Source organism: Echinops telfairi, unplaced genomic scaffold, assembly GCF_000313985.2.
Source record: "Echinops telfairi isolate 266 unplaced genomic scaffold, ASM31398v2 ScPeMD7_18;HRSCAF=68, whole genome shotgun sequence".
NCBI lineage: Eukaryota > Metazoa > Chordata > Mammalia > Afrosoricida > Tenrecidae > Echinops > Echinops telfairi.
In genome coordinates this window covers 7,880,139-7,898,842 of record NW_022103915.1, presented here as the reverse complement: position 1 = coordinate 7,898,842, position 18,704 = coordinate 7,880,139, and the positions used below count along the sequence as shown (strand labels likewise).

The 18,704-nt window shown below is 49.8% G+C and overlaps 1 protein-coding gene across 1 annotated transcript in view; it reads right to left on the bottom strand.

Moving 5' to 3' along the window:
- Positions 1 to 690: 690 nt before the first annotated feature.
- RCOR1 (REST corepressor 1) overlaps positions 691 to 18,704 on the bottom strand; it is a gene marked incomplete at its 5' end in the record, with an annotated part of 113,832 nt that continues 95,818 nt past the window's right edge. The window contains 5 exons of the mRNA XM_004699107.2: positions 691 to 4,228; positions 6,860 to 7,089; positions 7,740 to 7,797; positions 7,921 to 7,998; positions 13,072 to 13,266. Of these exons, the coding sequence (XP_004699164.1) occupies positions 4,187 to 4,228; positions 6,860 to 7,089; positions 7,740 to 7,797; positions 7,921 to 7,998; positions 13,072 to 13,266 (603 nt within the window). The remainder of the gene's footprint in view (positions 4,229 to 6,859; positions 7,090 to 7,739; positions 7,798 to 7,920; positions 7,999 to 13,071; positions 13,267 to 18,704) is intronic.

The following is an 18,704-nucleotide window of genomic DNA, read 5'->3' as shown; positions in this document are numbered from 1 at the left end:
TTCATGCTCCTTCTCCGTTGCCACCCAGCCCAGGGGGCAGGCTCAGTGCCCTAGAAGGCAGACCCTATGATAGATAAACAGCCCTCACCCTGACCCCCTCAGGCTACTTCCAGGGGAGTAAACATCTGAGGCAACACTGGGTGTGGAAGCCCTGCTTTCCCAGCCATCTAAATCCAGCTGAGAGGCAAGACCAGAGGCTGGGAGCCCCACGGATGCCTGCCCCCCAACAGTCACAGAGGTGCCAAAGCCAGTGGTGGGGCTCCCGCTGCTTCCCAGTCCCAGATGGTGGAGCTGTAGCATCGGGAGTTAAGGCCCCTTTTGACAATGATGATGAATACAAATATATAAATGTGTTTGAAACAATGGATATATGTGTCTATGTATTGTGATAAGAGCACTATGAGCCCCCAATAAAATGATTTTAAAAAAAAGTTAAGGCCTGTCACAAGGGGGAAGAAAAAATTCTACTGCCCCTTTTCCCGCTAGCCCCCCAGCTTCTCACACGCGTCATCGTGTGCAGCTGCCCACAGAGCAACATGGCCAGACCCTGGGCCTCTGGCCGTGTGCCCATGGGGTGCATCTGCAGAGGCAGAGGAGGCTAAGAACGTCCCAGGGCCCAGTGGCCCCGAGGGGAAGCAGGGGCCCTGCAGCCCAATGGATACTGCTTTGATGCAGAAAACAGCTTTGTTTCAGATTTTATTACATCAATGGCTTGAAAAGTTTTATTGAACTTCAGCAAAGATTGGAAATAGAAAAATGAATTCTGCAGAGTTTCACAAATAAATTTTCCCGTTTCCACTAACCAAGGTTTCTCATCAGTGGCTAAGCAGTTATAATGCTATCAACATTTCCCCACAAAGACTGTGCTGAGACAGGACAGGCAGAGAGACATTCAAACAGTCCCGCCAACAGCATTAGTACAAGGTCAAGTCTTCAACGTTTCCAACAGGGAGTGTCTTAACTTCAAAGGTAAGACAGCACTTCCATCCCATCTGCAAACTTCACCTTAGACAGCTTTCAAAGTCTTGGGGGGTGGGGTGGGGGAGGTTAAGCAATCTACAAAGCACTTGGCCAAGGTGCGACGTCTGCAGCGTGGGTGAGGGCGGCCAGCTCGGCCCAGGTCCGGTGGGAGGTGGGAGCTGCACACAGGCGCAGGGCGCGACATGCATAGACTGTGCTGACCGTCTTCGGAGCCAGGACCTTGCTGCCCTTGTGCTTCACACCGCAGAGGCCCGGGGAGGGGCACCTGGGGCTTGTTTCCTTGCACCGCCTGCCTGAGGCCACCATATCCGATGAGCTCCTTGCCCTGAGCCCCCTCGAGTCCTGGGTCACAAGTTATTCTGGGGCAGGCTGGACAGGGCAGGAGGCGCACCAGGGCTCCCCGGACGCGGCCCTGCCTTCCTTTCCCGTGCTCAGAGAGGCAGGGCTCCAGTTAGTGTAATGCACTGTTTGGCTTTATTTTTGGTACTCGGTTATACCAACAGTACATCTGATCTTTAGAAAGACAAAAATAGGGCGCAGTTGCAATTTAAAGTGACAGTGAGCACACTCAGAGTGGGGTGAAGTATCTGAGGAAACTGTATGCACACAGAAAATGTCTGCATCACTCAGCCACCCTGGGCAGCTCTTCCCACTCCCTGCTGTTTCGCTTCTGATGAGAGCTGTGTGGCCAGCCAGAGACCCAACAGGTGGAAAGAATTCAGCAAACCCACTTGGAGGAGCGGGAGCCTTGGCAGGACCACCAGGCCGTGCTGGGCAGCGGGTACATGCCCAGCCCCTGCCCACCTCTTGGCTGCCAGTGTGGGCTGCCCCCTGCAGCCCAAGAGCTACAGGACAAAAATTGATCACTGCTTCAGACCAGTTAACACAATATTCAAGTAACAAGGTGTTTTAAATGGTAAGTGGAGGGGAAAAAGGAAAAAAAAAAAGGTTTACCTAACAACTTTTACACATCTACATAAAATTAAATAAAACAAACTTTTAATGCATATGCCATACAATTTCTCTCTTTTAGGTTCTCTAAACTAAAAATTAAACTATCATTTGTGTCAAGGATACTCTATTTTGCACAATAACTTATACTTCGGAGAAATTTCCCACAAAAATATATATAACTATGACATTCACATTGATAAATTTTTAAGAAGACAAAAAGTGTAAGCGAGCTTTCCACGCTACTTAGTTATCACCAGGGACCCTCACACTTGCCCAGCGCCACCTGCTGACGCCCCTCAGTCTTGATATGTGGAAAAGGGTCTTCACAGAATGAAGACCAAACCACTTCACTTTGAAAGCGAGGCGGTTTCTCACACAGACAACATCATAGCAGAGACAGGGCCGGGAACACACAGTGCTATCTATCTCACGCCAGAAACCACAACAAAGGCAACAGGCCCGGATCACCATGCTCTCTCTCAGGCTGCCAACTGATCAGGGGACTCCTCGTTCCCCTGGCAGAGAAAGCCACCACTGGCTGCATTGGTCCTAATGCACCAGCAGCAGCAGGACGCCGTGGTGCTGTAGTGAGTGAGGGGAACTGGGCGGCCGCCTCACTGCTAGTGTTACTCTGTGCCGGGCCTGGGGGGTGGAGGGCAGGCTGGGGCTGTCCTGATCCCGAGGCTGCGAGACCTTTCTCCAGCTTTATTTTTTAAGGGGGTGGGGGGTGGGGTGTACAACTCCAAACCACCTAGGTTTCTAGCCGGCTCTCTTTCTAAAGAGACTTATCAGCTGACTTATTTAAAAAAACAAAAGCAAGGTGCTTGGAACTCAAAACACATCAAATTTTAATTGCATATTTTTAAATTCCTCAGAATTCGGTTTATGCCTTAAAGCATCTGCATTTTCTCTTTTTGGTATTAAAAGCAGAAACGATTTTGAGCTAAATGATGTAACAGAAAAAGCAAGGGAAAAGGCCCCTCCTCCTGCAACACACAAGGAGGGCTGCCTGCCTGGCTCCTCACTCAGCCCTCACTAGGCCACAAGCTGGCAGACACCCAAACAAGTCTTGAAACTTCCCGATGGTTACTAGAAACATTTCTTGTCCAACCAAAGACATCACATCCTACTTAGCAGACAAACGGCTACAACTTGGAAAAGGAGGGAATGGTGTGTGTGTGTGATTGTAATGTCAGTGTGTGGAGGGCACAGAAGGCTACACGACGCAGTGTGCCAAAGGCCAGGCTTCCAAGAACCTCAACAGTGTGTAGCTTCTTGGGAGCCACACCCATGGGCCCTTGCCGCAACCCCCCCACCCCCACCCACTGAGCTGAGCTGCCGCTTCCACCTGCTTGCCGTGTCTGCAGCAAGCTCTCCTGGGTCCCGGTCCCAGTCCCAGTGACGTCATCTTTGGCAAGGATAAGCTTTAGAGGAGAGATAAGACACTACCACAGGAGGAAGGCTGGAAGTCTGGCTGCCAAAGGAGAAGGCACCAATTCCAGGTGAACAAGCACCAGTACGGCAGTTGGGACCAAAGCTCCTGGAGGTGGGGGTTGGGTGGGGTCTGGAAGGGGTGGGGGTGCCCAACTGGGGTAACAATGTGACACGGGAAGGCAGAAAGCTGAGGCTCTGTGTCCCAAGACAGCTGCCCTGACTAAGCTTTCTACTGGGGCAGGAGAAGGGAGAGATGTACGCCAATGAAACCAATAAGCCATAATTGTGTCTGAGGTTAGGGCAGCGTGTGTCTTGTTGGGTTGCTTGGTATGGCCACGGTCAAGGTCACGGTGCAGCCGGCCAGGGCATCGTGCGCTCCAAAGCCACGTGATCTCACTTAGGTGGGAAGTTTAAGAAAGAGCACGGCAAACTTTCCAGAAGGCCACCTGGGGGTCAGTTTGCTCTGAAGACGACATTATGCTCAAAGTAGAAATTGCAGGCCATGCAGGAACAGAGCGGGTCTCTAGGCAGTAGGTGGACCTGTTCCAAAGCTGTTGCCAGGAAGGAGCTGCCATGGGGGCCAGGATGGGGCACCAGGGAGCCCCAAGAGGCCAAGAGCGCGGGCGGTGCGGCGCGCTCCGGTGTGGAGGAACGAGCGAGATATTAAGGCAGGTGTAGCCCAGGACTGAATCAGACGCCTTTTTGGTAGTAGCTGCTTGTCCAGAGAGATGTGATGCAGACGGCTAGGGATGTCCGGTAATACCTGATGTCCTGACGATGCAGTAGTCACACCCAGTGTCTGAAGGGCCAGAGGGACTCATGAGGCAGATGCACATCTGACGTCGAGAACGGAAGCAGCCTAAGGAGGGAAAAACAGAGAGTCAGAGGGCAGGGCAACAGTGTGCATGGCCACAGGGCCCCAAAGCACCCGACTCGTTCCTAAGGTCAGGGTCTGGGGTGGTGACCAGGCTGGGGAGGGGACAAGGCCTCAGTCTAGGCTCACACCTCAGCCCATGTCCCTGGCTGTGTAAGCTAAGGACCTGCTGGCTTTCTTCCTCGGCCGCAGGGGTGCCACGTGTAGCACAGGCACAGTGAGGACAGGAGGGAAGCCCAGTAGGCAGCACGCTAGGTCTGGGTTTGGCCACCAGGAGCACCTCAGAGAGGCAAGCCGGTGAGGGTAGGAGTGCACACCTTCTTGGGGCACCGCCATGTCCAACTGTTGGGCACACTCTGGACCAGCCAATGGACCCGAGGTCAGAAAACTGCTGCCACTGCCACTGCCCCAGCCTTTGCAGGGACGCACTTGGGAGAGGCCACGGGAAGTCCGGCTTCCTCTTCTCCTCCCCCTCCACACCTGTCCCCGCCTTCGCTGTGAGGCTAGGGAGGCCCTGCCATGAGGGTCTCCAACTGAGTAAGCCCTGGACCACTTCCCTTCTTGGTCCTAAAGAAAACCAGGTTTATCCCAGCAGGGATGTAGCTGATGTTATACAGATGCATGGCCGCTTGGATGCACCTGCCCCTTGGCACTGGCCCTGCCAAGGCCTCTCTCTCCTAGCTGCAGGGCACATGGGATACACACAATTGGGAAGTTACAAGGGCTCCAAGATCTGAGCTCGGCCCAGGAAGACAACCAGCCAGTACTACAATAGTTCCAAATCGGCCCCCTTGGGCCGTGGATTACAGAGTGGGCTCCTTCTCAGAGCAAAGGCACCTGCTGTGGGAAGCATGGAAAGAAGAGAGTTAAAGAAGAGGGGAGGTGGGAGAGTGTGCACCACAGACTAGTGTGCGTGTGTGTGTTTAAATGACTGAGAAGCTGGGGCAATTTTAAGGGGTGGTAAAGGGCACATCTAGACGATGGGTGAGCCAACACAGCCCCTGCTATTTCTGCGGAGACAGCTGGGACAGGGAGTGCCTAGTGATGAATGACAGCCCCCCCCCACCCCCCCGGGGCTATTTTACTGTGCAGTCAGCGGGGGGCCAGGGGGCCCTCCGAGAAGGCGAGCCTCCCAAACAAGTCATCAGGGAGCAGAACGGGCCAGGATGCCCCAGGGCTGACTGTCAGCCAGTCAGAAGACAGGAGAGGATGCTAGTTCTAGATGTCCCTCCAACTTTTCACACCAGCCCACATGGCTGTGCCTTCCATTTATGCTGCCAGGGAACTTGGGACCCAGTGTGGAAACATGCAGGGCTGACCAGCTCTCCAGGAAGGCCCACCTCTGCAGTGCTTCCAACAGTAAGCCCAGGACTCTTGAGAAGTTCATTTGGTGCTAAAGGAGCAGTCAGCACCAGGGCAGACACTGCTACCCAGTGGACACAGTGCATTTTGATCTTCTATTCCAGGGCCTTAGGCTCGGTGACTTGGGGCAGTATGGCGGAGGGTGGGGGACCACTCAGTGTCAATAGTAGAAACCCTGCCTACTATCCCCATAGCAGTGCTGGAAACGGCTCTGGAATCTAATCTAACACAGGTAGCGGACCCAGTATTTTCCTGACAGAAGTGGGTCCCTGGAGGTCCTCCTCTCCTAACCACAGAGACCCCGGTGGGTTCAGTGTCCCAAGGTGGAGTCAAAGGGGCTCTGAAAGCAAAGGAGAGGCACAGACATCCCAATAAACCACTTCAACGCCCCCGCATGGTGTGGGATCTTTGATGAGAAAGCGCTTCCCCATCCAGCCCACAGAACGGTGCTGCTGAGCAAACTGAGCCGGGCAGGCCTCAGAGGTCGGGTCTTGCCTGTGCCCAGGCTCACTCTTGGGCTCTGTGGGAAGTGGGGGTGGCCCAGCTAGATGAGAAAACGGCAGGCAAGCCTGTGACAGGAAGCAGGTGAGGGTCTGAAGCCTCAGGAATCTTCCTGCCTAATCTCTGCTGTTGACACTGCAGCCAGTGTCCCGTCCCGAGGTGGCAAGAACATCGGCCTTGGCTCTGGATTGGCAGTCAGCCCTTGGACTCACACCTGCCCATCCACAGAGATCAGCTAGCCCCATGCAGCATCAAGGACCGGGAGAGCCAGGGGGCAGATGGGCCTGGAGGACTGGTGGGCTCGCTGGCAGACTCCCAGGTAAACTTAGAGTTAACCTGATGGAGCTTTGTGGACATGTCCTACCCAGCCTGTTGTTCCATGCAGTTTTTACTGTAGTTGTGGGGGGCGCACAACACCCCTCCCCGCCTGCGTGGCTACAAAAGGCCTGATTGGAATTAGGAATTTACCCATAGGTTATCAGACACCTTCACCCAACACACACACACACACACACACACACACACACACACACACCACCACCACCACCACCACCACCACACCCCCCACACCCTCCTACGTGGCTACAAAAGGCCTGATTGGAATTAGGAATTTATCCATAGGTTATGAGACACCTTCACCCATAAGTGTCTCCAGGTCAAAGCCAGGCTAACTGCTAAGATGACTTCCCAGAGGAGAGGTGGTCCTTCTGGGGAGGAGCTGGCAGAGATGAGAGTGTGGCGCTGCTGACTTACCTCGTCCTCCTCCGCAGGCACCTTGACAGCACTGTCTGGGGACCTGACGGGTTTCGGGTCGCTGGGCCCGTTGGTCTCATCTCTGCCATGCTCAGCCTCCCACTCCTGTAAAACTTCATCGATGTTGAAACGGCGTCGGTAGTTGACAAAAAAGTTTTTCACTTGCACCACTGATTTGTTCCCAATCACGTCCGAGATGGCCTGGAAGTCACGGCCATACTTCCTGATGGCTAAAGAGGAGAGACAGCACTGTTGGTCCCCGACACGGGAGAAAAACAGAATTCGAGACCAAAGGGGCAAACAGGCAAAAGGGCAGTGGCTGGCTTTGAGCAGCAGCTGTCTTAGTGTGAGAGCCGGGTGGGGTGGGGGCCAGGGCAGTGGAAGTCACCCACAACCAGCCCCTCCGTGCCAGGCTCCGACAGTCCAACCTGGTGATCCTGGCACAGCTCGACTTCTGCCAGGGTTTTGTTCGCACTCAATATTCAGAGCTGAACAGGCCTGTGCTACACTGAAGAGGACCCTGGCTTGAAGTGCTTATAATGGACAAGAGGCTGGTCACACAAACTCATCGAAGGCTGGTGTGTGGGTTGCCTCTGTAGAGAAGCACCAGCCCTGGGTACCCTAGGGAGCAGGGCACCCTCTGTCTTCCAGGGTCACTATGAATCAGAATCAGCTCTGGGCTGAGGCTCCCAAGTAAGGTTTTACACACTTGTGAGCCACGCATGAGAAAGCAAAAGGCCAGCCTAGTGGGAATGCAGTCATCAGGCAAGATCGTGCAAAAGAGGGGACACCCCTCTAAGAATCTGCTTCCGCCATCAGTGTGCTGAAAGCAGGGCAGGGGCCACAGCTGCTAACCCGCTCGAGAGAGATGGGTCCATACCTTGTACGGCGAGGAGCTGCTCTTCTGTGGTCCAGCGGGCGTTAAATTTCTGAATGACCTAGACACGCAGATAACTTGCATTAACGCATGGAGTTTCCAGGGGCTTCAGGTCCTTACCAGGATATTAATGACACTCGTACAAATGGGATAGGACCTCGGAGGTGATGCCAACATAACCTACCTCTGGAAGCCGGTATGGTTCTATTCCACCATCAAGTTTCTCTTTCAGAGCACTATTTGTCTGTTTAATATTCTGAATCTGTTAAGGAGAAAATATTCTATTTTATGAATGAACCACTTCTATAAAGGCAGGGGGGGAAACAAGAGTATCAATTAAAAAAACAAACTAAAGCAAACAAAACGCAGGGCAGGACAGTTCAAAATTGAAGACCTCTCCGCTATCTCTGAGAGGACTCCCCAACTCAAAAATTGGCTTCCTTGGAGCCCCTGATGAGGGGCAGCCGTGGCTGGAGGGGCCCTTGCTGGAAGGTGGCAGTGAGATGGGTGGGGGAAGCTCCTCGGCACACTGTCCAGGCCACGGTGTGAAGTAATCACCTGAGCAGAGCAGCCTCGGGCCCAAAGCCTAACCTGTGGCACGTGGAGGGTCTGGGCTCCCGATCTCACAGTCCAGGAGGTAGAGGAGGCACTAGGGTCCAGGAAGAGAGTGCCGGTGGCAGAACCACAGGGGGGCGCTGCTGGGCCATCACTGGCGTGACACAGGTCCAGACTCAGGCCTGGGTGGTACTGGCTCTACCCACGGCAGAAAGGCCGAGGGGCAGGCTCCCTCATAAGTGGGAAAGAAAGGAGAGCGGCATGCCAGTGGCTTTGCCCTGATCCCGCTCTGGGTCAACTGCACCTGCTCTCCTCCTTTCACACCTCACTGTTTCACATCACTTGGGAGACTTGATGGCTCTCGCCCTGCCCCAGCCTCATCAAGTGCCTACCCACCCTCGACTGAGCCTCCCTCCCACCTAGCTCCCACTGGGGGCTTCAGCACCACGTGGCCACACACCTTGCCCTTTCCTTTCTGCTCCAAGCAGAGGGGCCTTTCCAAGTGACCCTCACCACTGGTCCCCTTTGAATAACTTGCGAGCAAATAGAAAGAAGGGGAGAATCAGTGGTCTCTACCGAGTGAAACATGGAAGCGCTCAAAAGGGAGAAAGAGGCCCCTCCGCACATGTCACATGGGAACAGGGGCAGAAACTGTTCGGGCAAAACAGTGAACGAGGCAGGAAGTGTCAAAAGAGGATGGGATTCGGTGCACTCCAATTTGGATAAACAGGGATGCATGACGCTTCGGGGGATGGTGATCTAATGGTCCCTGGAGAAGTGTAAGTATAGGTAATTTAGTAATGATTACTGTAGAACCTGCCTTTTTATCATATCGGTTGCATCTTGTGACATTGTAAACCCTCGAATCCCCTCCTACACCCATGGTAACAAACTGTCTCTTGTACATTAACTTGCAGGGTCAAGCTTGAACTCAGAGAAACCTGGCTGTTTTCCTTCTGCGAGTGCTTGCAGGAATAAACTCAGAATTTCTCAAGGGGGGAAAAAAAAGATGAGATGCAGAGAATCACTCTACCCAAAGAAGGGCTGACATTTAACCATTTCAAGAGGTAGCATATGATCAAGAACCAATGGTACTGAAGGAAGAATTCTAAGCTGCACTGAAGGCATTAGTGAAAAAGCAACTGCTTTCCTACCCAGTAATTAACAGAATACCAAATGGTATATTTCAACAAGCTAATGAATCCCTGAGAGCACACACCTGTTTATGCCAAGAAATTTCAAAGAGAAGTACCCAGCCAACCAACTGGAAAGAGATCCTCTATTTACGCCCATTCCATAGGAAGTGACCCAGCAAACGGCAAAAATTATCAAACAGTATCACTACTATCAATTTCAAGTGAAATTTTGCTGAAGATAATTCAAATATGCTCACAGCGGCACACCATCAGGGAGCTGTCAGAAAGGTACATGAGACAAGAGGCAGTCCTTCCAACCGAGCAAGGTTGGAATCAGGAAAGGTGTGTGCCAGGGCAATCTCCTTCCCGTACTAGTAAACTACTCAACCTGGTGCTCAGCACATAATCCAAGAAAGTGGCCTCTATGAAGAAAAAGGAAGCAGGAGGGCTGCAGGGGGCTGAGTAACCACCCGCGATGGTAGGTGGCACAACCTTGCCTGCTCAAACTGAGGACTCGAAGCACCTGCTGAAGAAGACTAAAGACATGCCTTCAGTTGGATGACAGCTCAATGGAAAGACAACCGCATCCTCACAACTGGACCCACCGGTAACATCACGATCAACAGAGAAAAGATTGAATCCAGAATCAATTCTCATAGACGCAGCAGCCATAAATCCAATGACGTGTTGCACCAGGCCCCGGGCCGCATGATGACTTTCAGACGTCAGTGGAGGTGAGTGAAATCTTAAAAAACGAGTTTCTCTGCCACACTTCTCAAGTGCTCAGTAGCAACACGTGGCTTCTGCTCTGAGGGGACGTAGAGTTTGTTCTGAGTTACAGGGACCCCATGCATAACAGCTGCCTGAGACCTCGATAACGTGTCGAAGAGCAAGGATGTCCCATTAAAGACGAAGGTGGGCCTGACAGGAGCCCTGGTGTTTCAATGGTCTCATATGCACATGAAAGCTGGACAAAGGATAAGGAGGACCGATAAACAGATGTATCGGAATTATGGTGTTGGCCACGAATATTCAAAGGCCCATGGGCTGCCAGAAGAACAAACAAATCTAATGTCTTGAAAGAAGGACAGTCAGAATGCTTCTTGGAGGCAGGGTGGCGGGATGTCATCTTTCGTATTTTGGACATACCATCAAGAGAGAACAGTCCCTGGAAAAGGACATCTTGCTTGGTCAGTGGAAAAGAGGAAGCCCCTCAATGAGATGGACCGACACGGTGGCTGCAAGGATGGCTCAAACATAACCATTCGGCAGATGGTGGAGCCTGGGTGATGCTTTGCTCTGTTATGCATGGGGTCCCTGTAACTCAGAACAAACTCTACGTCTCCTCAGAGCAGAAGCCACGTGTTGCTACTGAGCACCTGAGAAGTGTGGCAGAGAAACTCATTTTTTAAGATTTCACTCACCTCCACTGACGTCTGAACAGTCATTATGCAGCCTGGGGCCTGGCCGGCACATCTGGAGGATTATCGTTGAGTGCTCTTTCGGTTACCAACAGCTCACAAGATTTTGCAAAATGCTCAAATTACGATCACTGAATGCCCTGAGGGCCAAAAGCTCACCTCAGCAGCACCCGGCAGGGAATGAGCCAGTGCTCAGATGTCAGGTGCATCGTAGGCAGGTAGGCCCGGGCAAGAAGGCACTGGGCAAGGATTTCCCCCGCAGGTGAATGACACCCTATCGCACACTCTCTAAGCAGGTCACCAAGCACTGAGCACACATGCAATTTCTGCTTCAAAGCAATCAAGCAGCTCAGAGATTAAGGAATGGCCACAAGGCCAAGCATCTACTGATTTTGAACCAAACACTAGCTGTTCTCATCAGCCTGCACTGCACCTCTCTTCCTGTTGTACTTTCCACATCAGAAAGATACAGTATTACTCTGAGAGTGCAGAAGGGCCCAGGGGCCAACATCAGGCCAACTCAAAAGGAAGACCGAGTGGCATTTAGCCAGGAGACTGCCTGCTTGCTGCCGTCCCAGGTGCAGGCTGCCCGAACTGACACGCTTCTTTATCCCCTTTCCTATGTGCAGGCCTTGTGCTCGACACTCTGACCCAGTGCAGTAGGCCCTGGCTGATGCAGCCAACGTTCCTCAATGCCTCCTCTAGAGATGGGAGGTTTGGGTACGGCGGCTGCTTTTCCTGCTCCACCACCCCTTCAAACTGGCCCGATGCAGGTGTGAATGGGCTTCCGCAGCTTAAAAGAGGCGGCAGTAGAAAAATGGGAGCTGGGCACAAAGACTAAGGCTGGCATGACTGCTGAGTGCACTCCGTCTTAGCTGAGAAGAGCCAACCTAACTGTTGAGGTGCTTGTTGCTATGGTAGCTTCAGGCCACAGCTTCTAACACTCCCCACACTGGGGGCGTCCAGATTAAAATGGCCCTGGTGCAAGCAGTGGTCATTTTGAGTCTAGAAGTATACCTGGCAGGGAGCAGATTCTTCTCCCATAGCCCCGAGGCTGTACAAAATTCTCTCATCTCTTCATCAGCAAGCCCCACACCCTGCTTCATTCCTGTAAAACCTGAATAGAGCTAGTCTCAAATAGAAAACGTCTGCACTTGGCCCTGCTCAGAGAAACCAAGGCTCTTACGGTCCATGTTGCAGCGTCATGATGAAGGGGTTGACCTCAATGTGTCAGTACCTCCCAACAAGCCTCAGGAGCTCACTCAGCAGAGGGGAGGGAATGAGGCAGGTGGCCAGTGAGCCAGAGTGCACATCCCCACCAAGCTCTTCCCACGGGGATGGCGAGGAAACTGGGCCCGCCTGTCCTGAGAGATTGGCAGGCCTTTTAACAGAGGCCCAGAAAGCTTAAGCGTGCTTCTGCGGATTAGACTGCAGCTGGGCCAGCAGCCCAGATGAGAAAGAAGGTTACTAAATTCCGTACTTCCTGAAGCCTGAGGGGAGGCGAAGACACAGGCCCCAGTAAAGGCAGCTAGCTGCCCAGGGAACCAGCAGACCAGCCAGAAAGTAAAAAGTGGCAAAACCCAACAATGAACCACCAGCCCACAATGTGCTTTGAATTTCATGGAGGAGGATGGAGAGAACACGAGTGAGGGGACAGTCCCAGGCCCCGGCTGGAATCTTCAGCAGCAGTGTATAGTTATACAATTGGGTAAAGGCAATGGGCCCTTTCTACAGAGGCTCCCTATTCATTGGAAGGGACTCAGAGGCAAGTGGCTTGGCTTTTGTCATGAAGAGTAGAGGAAGGGTGTGAGGGAGGGGCAGGAGCAGCCTCTGGTGCAGTGCTGCATTTCTGGAGGAGAGCAGAGATTGGCAGGGCCCAATGGCCCATTTCTGGATTTGCAGTGTTACTGGGATATATCCACTCTGTCAAACTGTCTTGAATCCTATGAGGGGGCTTTAAAAAGTTTGAGAGAAGATGGAATGAAGGGAATTTTCCCATGAGCTTTTTGGAGTCCCATTGTGTATATAAAATACTTCCACTTAAAGGTTCATTTAGAAACAAAACCCAGGGCCTGTCCCCAGTCTCACAGTGGCTTCCTCAGAAACAGAGTGGGGTACTGTGGAACACAAGAACCATCCCCCCGCCCCACCTGTTACGTAAATAAAAACCCCTCCACGGCCCAGAAGACAACTGTAGCCAAGGTGGGGCTGACCACAGCCTACCTGCCGCTTGATGGAGACCAATTCCATGTCAAGCTGTCTCAGCACCGTGGTTGCAGCTGTGGCATTAGCGGAAACAGCCTCCACATCTTCCTGAGAGAGGAACATTCCTTTGGGAGGTTTCCTTTTCGCTCGGTTTTTAGCTTGTGTGCTATGTTTTTCTTTTTTGACCTGAGGAACTGTCTCAGTTGGGGGCACCTGCATGACACACACACAGTTCACTGATGAGACACTAGCGATGGCAGACAAAGACCACACCATTCTGATCACCAACAAACAAAGCTGGCTGCTGCACTGGGACCAACCATTTCAAAGTGGCCTCCACAGCCTTCTCAAACCACATGCTTACTCTCCCGCTGTAAGCCTCTTACAGTAAGGACACTCTCAAGCACAGTTATAAGCGTTCTTGGCTTTCTGCAGAAATGCGGGGAGAGGAGGGGGATGCGTGGGGACCCGCCCCTACTTGTAGGTCTATGGTGCTGCACGGATTTCACCGTTTGTAAGAACAGGGAACTGTTTTTTCCTAACAGTCCCTGGAAACACAGACGGACACAGTGTCAATAATGGAAACCTATGTTTCTGCATATGTAGAAAGTTCCACAGTAATAGATTTAGAAATGGCTTGTAAGAAACATAAACTCTGATGTGAAATTATGATTTTTCACATGCCCTTTCTTTCTGGGTCATGCTTAACTTCTAGAGCAACATGTACCACTTGTTTCAAAAGATACGTACTTGCACTTCATTTTAAATAGATAATTGCTATTCACTTTTTTGGAGTAATGTTTTCTCCAAAAACAAAACTTTGAAATAAAATGCAGTAAAATTCTTGGCAAGCAAAGAATTAAGTGTTAATGATAGCCATTTTAAGAACAAGAAGCTTTTGTTTTGTTCACAATCTCATCGTGCACCAACACTTGCTGATACAATTGAAAATAGGTTGTTTTTCGGTTTCAAATTAAAAAAAAAGAGAGATAAAAATACAATACAATCCAGGATTATAGTGACAAATTTCCTGAACAAGGGGCAATGAACAAAATACAATAAATTAGTAAGCAATAAATTAGGTTCTATATAGCACTACATTGTTTAACACAGATCACCTGTCAACCATATTTCTTTAATAAATATACTACTAGTTAAACTAAGTTAACAATTTTTATTTTTAAATTAGAAATTCATATATATAAAATCATTGAAGAAATTGGTATAAAGTCAAGTGTAATATTTGAAATTAAGTGTAATATTTAAATCTAAGTGTAATATTTAAATCTAAGTGTAATATTGAAGGTAACTTAATAAGTAACAATGCATCAAAACAAAATGCACTAAAATCTACTTATGTTAAACTCTGAGTGCACTCAAAATGCACTGTTAGCTACCAGTGACTGAAAACACAGAGGGTTTGGTAGTTGCAAAGTACTGTCTGGTAACAGAAATGATGTCAAAGACGGCATGACAGAGCTGTTAAGACCAACAACTTAATCAGTGGAAATACTTCACCAACAATACAATCAAAAACTCAGCATGTGACCTCACCAGATGGATTACACGGGAATCAACTCAACTACACCTGTGGAAAGAGACTGGAGCAGCTCGGTATCATCAGCCGAGTCGCACACAGCCAGGGACTGACTGAGACTGAGGAAGACATCTTCAATTGCTCATGTGCAAGTTCAAGTTGAAGCTGAAGAAAATCAAAGCTAGTCCAAAAGAGCCAAAGTATGACCTTGAAAACATCTTTCCTAAGTTTAAAAGAGTGGGGTGCTCGTCAAAACAGGCAAAGACGCTGATGCGATGGATGGGCAGGGGGCTGCAGCTGTGGGTTCAAGCACAGCAGCGCTGTGGGGGCTGCAGGCAGGACTGGCCGGGCTCTGTTCTTCAGCACACAGGTCTCTGAGTTGGAACCAACTTGAGCCCAGAGACATTTCAGGAATTGATTTGACACAGCAAACACTAGTGACCAGCAAAGTTGTGGGGAGGCAACAAGGGCACTAGACTTGAACCAAGTGAAAGGTCATTAAAAAGACAAGAAAACGGACAGGACTACAATGGGTGTTAAAAGAGACTTTGAAACGTGCTCTCCAGAAGCGATGGTGAGTAAGCAAGCTGAACATAGACAGACCTCACTTCAGCATGCTTCGCTTGATGGAGTGCCAGCCACGGGTCTGGCAGGCTTTACCATCTGAAGGCCTGGGGCAGGCCTGTGGGCGCCCCCTTCCCACAGCAGGTGCTCAGTTCAGAGTTGCGTCACGTTTCCATCCCTCTCCTGATACTGCAGACGCTTCCACAGTGCTACTGTACACTTCAACAGGACAGCCCAGGGCAAGCCTAACCTTTAAATGCACTGGGAAACAAAAAAATCTGCAAGTCTCGCTTTAGTTCAGTGATCTAGAACCGAACCTGCAGCAGGATCTCCGAGATATGTCTGTAGGACAGTGGTTCTCAATCTTACTAATGCTGCGACTCTTTAATACAGTTCCTCATGTTGTGGTGACCCTTCCAACCAAAACATTATTTTCATTGCTATTTCATAACTGTAATTTTGCTACTGTTTTGACTTGGAAGACCGCTGTGAAAGGGTCGTTCGACCCCCAACGGGGTCACGACCCACAGGTTGAGAACCACTGCTGTAAAAGTGGCTCAAGAAGACATGGCCAAAAATGATGAGAAATGTATGAGACTTGTTGTTAGACGGCCAAGAGAGAAGAAGCGATTGAAGCTCAAAGAACTGAAGAGAGAAATTCAAGCCTCTGGCTTGTGTTAATGAAGGATACTATTGGTAAAAAAAGAAAATCGTGAAGGGAATCAGTCCCCATTCAGCATTTTCGGCCATTTCAGGCAGTGGCATATGATCCAGACCTGGCAGTGAAGGAAGAAGTCGAGCTGCACAGAAGGCACTGGCAAAAATCCAGGCTTCGGGAACAGAGGGAAGAGCAGCTGGGATGTTCCAGCAAGCGGACACACACTGGGGTGCTCACCCACCTCTGGCAGTACATTCCCAAGACCGCCATCTGGAGGAGATGCATGTCTCTTCCTGTTCCAGAGAGACGATCAAACGGAATGTGGAAACGATCAAACAAAATCATTAATATCACACACAAGCAAAATTTTGCAGAAGGTCATTCAAAGAGAGTTGCCGTCCTGCATTGACAGGGAACTGTCAAAACTCAAGCCAGATCCAGAGGACATGGAAGGAGGGGCATTTTTCAATGTGGATGTGAGATGGATTTTGGCCCAAAGCAGAGACTACCAGAAGTTCACTTGTATGAGGAACTTCAGAAAGTCCATTATCTTTTAACTCCACTCACCTATAAACTTTTTAATGCTCACCCCTGGTATTTGATGAACTATACAAAGGCATTTGATTGTATGGACTACAAGTTATAGATATTATAAGCACTTAATTATTGTAGTCATGAAGAATCTGATCCTGGATCAAGAGGCAGTAATTCTAATAATCAAGGAAGCACTGTGAGGTTCAGAATTGTAAAAGGTGTTTGCCAAGGTTGTACCCTTTTACCTTAATTATTCAACCAGTACAAATCACCCAAGAGCCGGACAAGGACTGGAGGATGACGCGTTAATAACCTGTGATACGCAAGCAACAGTCTGGCTGGCTGAGAAGGACCTGAAGCACTTACTGATCGAAGTCAAGCACTATCGCTTTTGGTGAATGTGAACAAAACTCCTCAAAATAGGACCAAAATACAACATCATGGTAAAAGGGGGAGGGGTGGACTTTCAACAGTCTCGCTCTACGTGAATCAACAGCCTGCTCCCTGGGGAAGCGGGCTGTAAGAAACCAAAGGGTGTGTTACATTAGGAAATAAAGATGTCACTTTGATAACTACTGCACAGCTGAACCAAGCCATGGTCTTTTTGATCTCTTCACATGCATGGGAAGCCAAAACAGTGAAAAAAGGAGAAGGCAGTGAGTACTGACCATGGCTTCCTAAAGAGTAAACCCAACCGTTTCAGAAGAAACCGAGCAGAATGCTCCTTAAAAACAAGGATGGTGGACCGTGGCCATGTCATTGGGAAAGACTGATGGCTAGAAAATGTCATCAAGTTTGGTAGAGGTCAGCAAAAACCAGGAAATCATTCTGAGGGGGACTGACACAACAGCCACAAGAGACTCAGAGCACTGATCACAGCACCCCCAGGATCATGAAGAGGACAGGGCTGGACAAAGTTCTGTTGTTAGGTGTACTTAAGGTTGCCACAGGTCAGAGCTGACTCGAAAGCAACCAACAACCACACCACCACAAACCAATGTCACGTGTGCTGTGCACAGGTCACCAGCCTCTGATGGGGCGGTATTGTATTTAAAAATAAAAGCTCAAAGCTTTTCAAATGAATATGCAACACTGGGATCCAACTAGTCAACTTGCAAAAATGAATTCTATTGGTAAAACTAAGTATGCCACTAATTAGTGATAGGATTATATTTGTGTTGTTTATAACAGCACAAAGGGGGCTATGGGGTACAGAAGTCCACACAGGATTAATCAACTACATTATATTAGTTAGATCAGTATGATGGAATCACATGCAGCTACGTATAAAGTTATATTTGATATAAAAAGCCATTCAACACAGTAAGTCCTTAAAAGTTACAAAATATGACTTCAGATCCCACTTAGTATTTTACGACATGAGGGGGCATCAGAATTATGTGCACTAGTACATACAGTTTACAAAGGAGCTGTGGGAAGTCACCCTGATGGCTATGAGTAATAACAATTTTATTTTCTTCTTGTTCCTAATTTGCCTATAAAATTACTATTGACATAATTTTAGACTTTAAATAGGTTTAGATCCATTTTCCCTTCTTTTTAGATCTACAACAGCTGTTCTCACTCTGTAGTACTAAGAATCCTGTAGAATTCTATTGAAACTACAGACCATCTTCAGAAAAATATCTATACAAACAAACGAAAGGCTCAATGCACCCCTAGAACCGGAGCTTAAACACCGACCTAGCCTGAGCCCCACAGGATGGCGTGTCAGGCCAATCCTCCCTGAATACCTGCCTCCTTCACATGGGACCAGCACAAGAGCTGGTCAGTGTTTGGCTACCCTGACTGAACATTCGGACCAGATTCTAAAGAAGACTCCTAATCAAGTGGGAGAAGGATACGGAGAATGGAATGTCTAATTCTCACAGACCGCCCCCACCCCCGTCAACTTTGTGGAGCCATGGAAGCTAAATGAACTTCAGGGTAATTTTAAAATTCTAAACCAAAATTATCCCTTCTTCCTGAAAGCAAACATTACAGCTCTGTGGGACTGAACCTTGAAAACACCTTGAAAGACTGGACAGGACCCTTAGGGGGCAGCAGTGAGCTTCCCTTAAGGGGAGAGGGACCACTTGGAAAGGAGGGGGAGAAAGCGCACAGCTCACAGAATGTACAGTGCGTGTAGAGGGAGCCCTGGTGGCATAGGATGTTACGTGCTGGGCTCACCACAAATCAGCAGTTTGAAGGCACCAGCTGTTCCCAGGGTGAAAGATGAGGTTTTCTACTTCCGGAGAGTTTCACAGTTTCAGAAAGCCACAGGGGCAGTTCTGCCCAGTCCTTTAGAGTCATGATGAGTGAGAGTCAAATTGATGGCAGGGAGCTTGGTTTTTGGTA